Consider the following 3,704-nt stretch of genomic DNA (forward strand, 5'->3'; position numbering starts at 1 on the left):
TGAGGCAGGAGAATGGCATAAACCCGGAAGGCGGAGCTTGCAGTGAGCTGAGATCCGGCCACTGCACTCCAGCCTGGGCGACAGAGCAAGATTCCGTCTCAAAAAAAAAAAACTAAGTTGAAGACTGGGCATGATGGCTCACATCTGTAATCCTAGCACTTTGGGAGGCCAAGGTGGACAGATCACCTGAAGTCAGGAGTTTGAGCCCACTAGTGGTAAAACCCCATCACTACTAAAAACACAAAATTAGCTGCGCATGGTGGCAGGTGCCTGTAATCCCAGCTACTCAGGAGGCTGAAGCAGGAGAATCACTTGAGCCCAGGAGGAGGAGGTTGCAGTGAGTTGAGATCACGCTACTGCACTCCAGCCTGGGCAACAGAGCCAGACTCCATCTCAAAATAATAATAATAATAATAAAGGGGCCTGGCACAGTGGCTCACGCCTGTAATGCCAGCAATTTGGGAGGCTGAGGCAGGCGGATCAGACACCTGAGGTCAGGAGTTTGAGACCAGCCTGGCCGACGTGGGGAAACCCTGTCTCTACTAAAAATACAAAAATTAGCCAGGCGTGGTGATACACACCTGCAATCCCAGCTACTCGGAGGCTGAGGCGGGAGCACTGCGTGAACCTGGGAGAGGAGGTTGCAGTGAGCTGAGATCACGCCACTGCACTCCTGCCTGGGTGACAAAGCAAGCCTCCATTTCAAAATATAAAATAAAATAATAATAAAGTTGATTGTGGTGATGATGGATGCACAACTCTGAATATACTAGAAACCACTGAACTGTACACTTTAAATGGTGAATTCTATGGTATGTGAATTCTGTCTTAATAAAACTTAGAAAGGAGGAAAAAAAATGAAATCTCATCCAACTCAGTGGCACACCACTGGGTCCTGGCAAGCCTGGATGCCCCCAGGCACAGCTCGTTTCTGCAGCTGAGGGTCGATGTGCAGGGAGGGCAGACCAAGCTGGGATGCTAGAAGGCGTCCCGTGGTGCAGAGTGAAGCCAGGAAAATGCCAAGGTCCCATCTAGAGGGTTCTCTCCCAGGGGGTGCTGGGAGCCTGCCCTCCAAGGCAAACACAATTACCAGCCAGGGCTGCGGAACACACAGCAGGGGTCCAGGTCCCAGCCCTGCCTCTCACTGACTGAGTGACCATGGACAAGTCATTTGACCTCTTTGAGCCGCAGGTCACTTATCCGAAAAATTTAATTCGTGGGGCACAACGGCTCACACCTGTAATCCCAGCACTTTGGGAGGCCGAGGTGGAAGGATAATTTGAGCCCAGGAGTTCGAGACCAGCCTGGTTTGTGAAACCCTGTCTCTACAAAAACAAACAAATGAAAATTAACCAGGCATGGTGCTATGTGCCTGCAGTCCCAGCTACCTGGGGGACTGAGGTGGGACGATCACCTGAGCCTGGGGAGTCTGAGACTACACTGAGCCCTGATCAGACCACAGCTGTCTAGCCTGGGCAACAGAACGAGATTGTGTCTCAAAATAAATAAATAAGTAATTTATTTATTTATTGAGATGGAGTCTTACTCTATGACCCAGGCTAGAGTGCAGTGGCATGATCTTGGCTCACTGCAACCTCCGCCTCCTCGGTTCAAGCGATTCTCTGGCCTCAGTCTCCCGAGTAGCTGGGATCACAGGCGCCCACCACCACTTCCAGCTAATTTTTGCATTTTTAGTAGAGACAGGGTTTCTGCATGTTGGCCAGGCTGGTCTCGAAACTCCGGAAATCAAGTTATCCGCCTACCTCGGCCTCCCAAAGTGCTGGGAGCCACTGCACCCAGCCAAAATTTTTATTTAAATTTAACTAATAACAGTACCTTCCTAATGGGGTTTTGATGAGAATTACATTAAATACACATAAAGCACTCAGCACAGCCACTGGCCCACAGTAAATCCTTCCAAAATCCCAGCAGTGAGAATAACCATTCTTATTTCATTGTTCAGGAAGATAACTGGTTTCCAAACATGGAAAAGCAATCCTCCCCCTAGACACAGGCCTCGCTTGTTTTGTTCTGTGCAAAATTGTAGGAGGGCACCAAGTCCCAGGTAATGTTATGTGTTAGCAGGAACTTTCTGGAAAATCAGAAAACCTGGGTCAGTTTGCCCCTAAAATGGGCAGACTAAGGGGTCGCTGAATTTAAGGTTGAGAAACAGAAGATTCTGTCTTCACCAAAGACATCCCAGGGAAAAGGGGCTCAACTAAGCCAGGGCCATTTGATCTGAGCCTGCAGAAAGAGCCTGGAGAACCTTCTAGAAATGGCTAACTCTCCTGATGACGACCCTTTTCAGAAATAGGTCAGAGGTGTCCAGGCCGGGACAGAGGGATGGAGCCTGGGCCTGCTTAGGTCCCTCTGGCCAGACCACCCTCGCACCACGGTCAGGGGGTGGCCACAAGGGAAGGCTGAGGTCACCTGTGCCCGCTGGATCTTGGGGCATCTCGTGCAGCAGGCTGAGTGAGGAGAGGGTCCGCATGTGCACAGCGCTCGCCTTTGCAGACAGTGGCCCTGCAGTGTCCAGCTCTGTGCAGGAGGCCTCCCGCAGCACGCCGGCCCGGAAGCTCTGGACGCAGGTCAGGCGGGAAGTCAGGCCAGGCTGCAGACCAAGAGGGGAAGAGACAGCTCAGGTCAGGATCTAGCCATCCACAAGACCCAGCTGGAACCAAGGGGAGGAGGAATGAGGGCCCCCCAGTCAGAGCCACAGGCCCCACCACCCCTCTCTCAGCAAGGCTCGGGAGGAGATGCTGACAGCTGCATCCCAGCATCACCCACCCCTGGCTCGCCTGGGTCGTGGCAACAGCAGCCCAGACAAAGGCAGATGGGAGGTGACAAGGACGAGGGGAAGCAAGAAAGTCTAGCAGACAGTGTCACCCAGGAGAGGAGTGACAAATGTTTTCAGTACGAAAACATTCAAATCAGCAGAGGCCCACCTCCACCTCTCAGATGCTGAGACTTTTGACAGTAAGTCAACATGAACAATGATCACTTCCCGTCCTCCTGCAGATGTTTGGTATTTACAAAGCGCTTGCCTCTTCAGGGAGCTGGAGACAGAGGTGTAGAGGAGGGCTTGGGGAAAAGGACAGAGGGGCAGGTGCGGTGGCTCATTCCCATAGTTCCAGCACTTGGGGAAGCCAAAGTGGCAGGAATGCTTGAGCTCAGGAGTTCAACATCAGTCTGGGCAACATAGCAAGACATCATCTCTACTAAAAATAAAATAAAATAAAAAATTAACCACGAATGGTGGTGTAGTCCCACCAGGTGTAGTCCCAGCTACTTGGGAGGCTGAGGCAGGAGGATCGATTGAGCTCAGGAGTTCAAGATCAGCCTGGGCAACATAACAAGACACCATCTCTACTAAAAATAAAAATAAAAAAATTAACCAGGAAAAGTGCTTTGTGCCTGTAGTCCCAGCTACACTCGAGAGGCTGAGACAGGAGGATCACTTGAGGCCAGGAGTTGAAGGCTGCACTGAACCATGATCACACCACTACACTCCAGCCTGAGTGACACAGTGGGATTCTGTCTCTAAGGAAATAGATACATACATATATACGTAAAATAAAATTTCTTGAAGGAAAGAGGAGAGGGGAGGGAAGGGGAAGGGAGGAGAGGAGGTAAAGGAAGGAGGACCAAGAAGAGAAGGAATTGACGGAGAGGACAGGAAGAGAGAAAGAGGGAGGAAAGGAGGA

General features: G+C 51.1%; 1 protein-coding gene across 1 annotated transcript in view; it reads right to left on the reverse strand.

Moving 5' to 3' along the window:
- LOC105525710 overlaps positions 1-3,704 on the reverse strand; it is a 126,076-nt gene that overhangs the window by 113,954 nt on the left and 8,418 nt on the right. The window contains exon 8 of the mRNA XM_011961438.1: positions 2,431-2,611. Coding sequence (XP_011816828.1) covers positions 2,431-2,611 — 181 coding nt within the window. The remainder of the gene's footprint in view (positions 1-2,430; positions 2,612-3,704) is intronic.

The sequence above is a fragment of the Colobus angolensis genome, unplaced genomic scaffold (assembly GCF_000951035.1).
Source record: "Colobus angolensis palliatus isolate OR3802 unplaced genomic scaffold, Cang.pa_1.0 Scaffold55, whole genome shotgun sequence".
In the NCBI taxonomy this organism is placed as follows: domain Eukaryota; kingdom Metazoa; phylum Chordata; class Mammalia; order Primates; family Cercopithecidae; genus Colobus; species Colobus angolensis.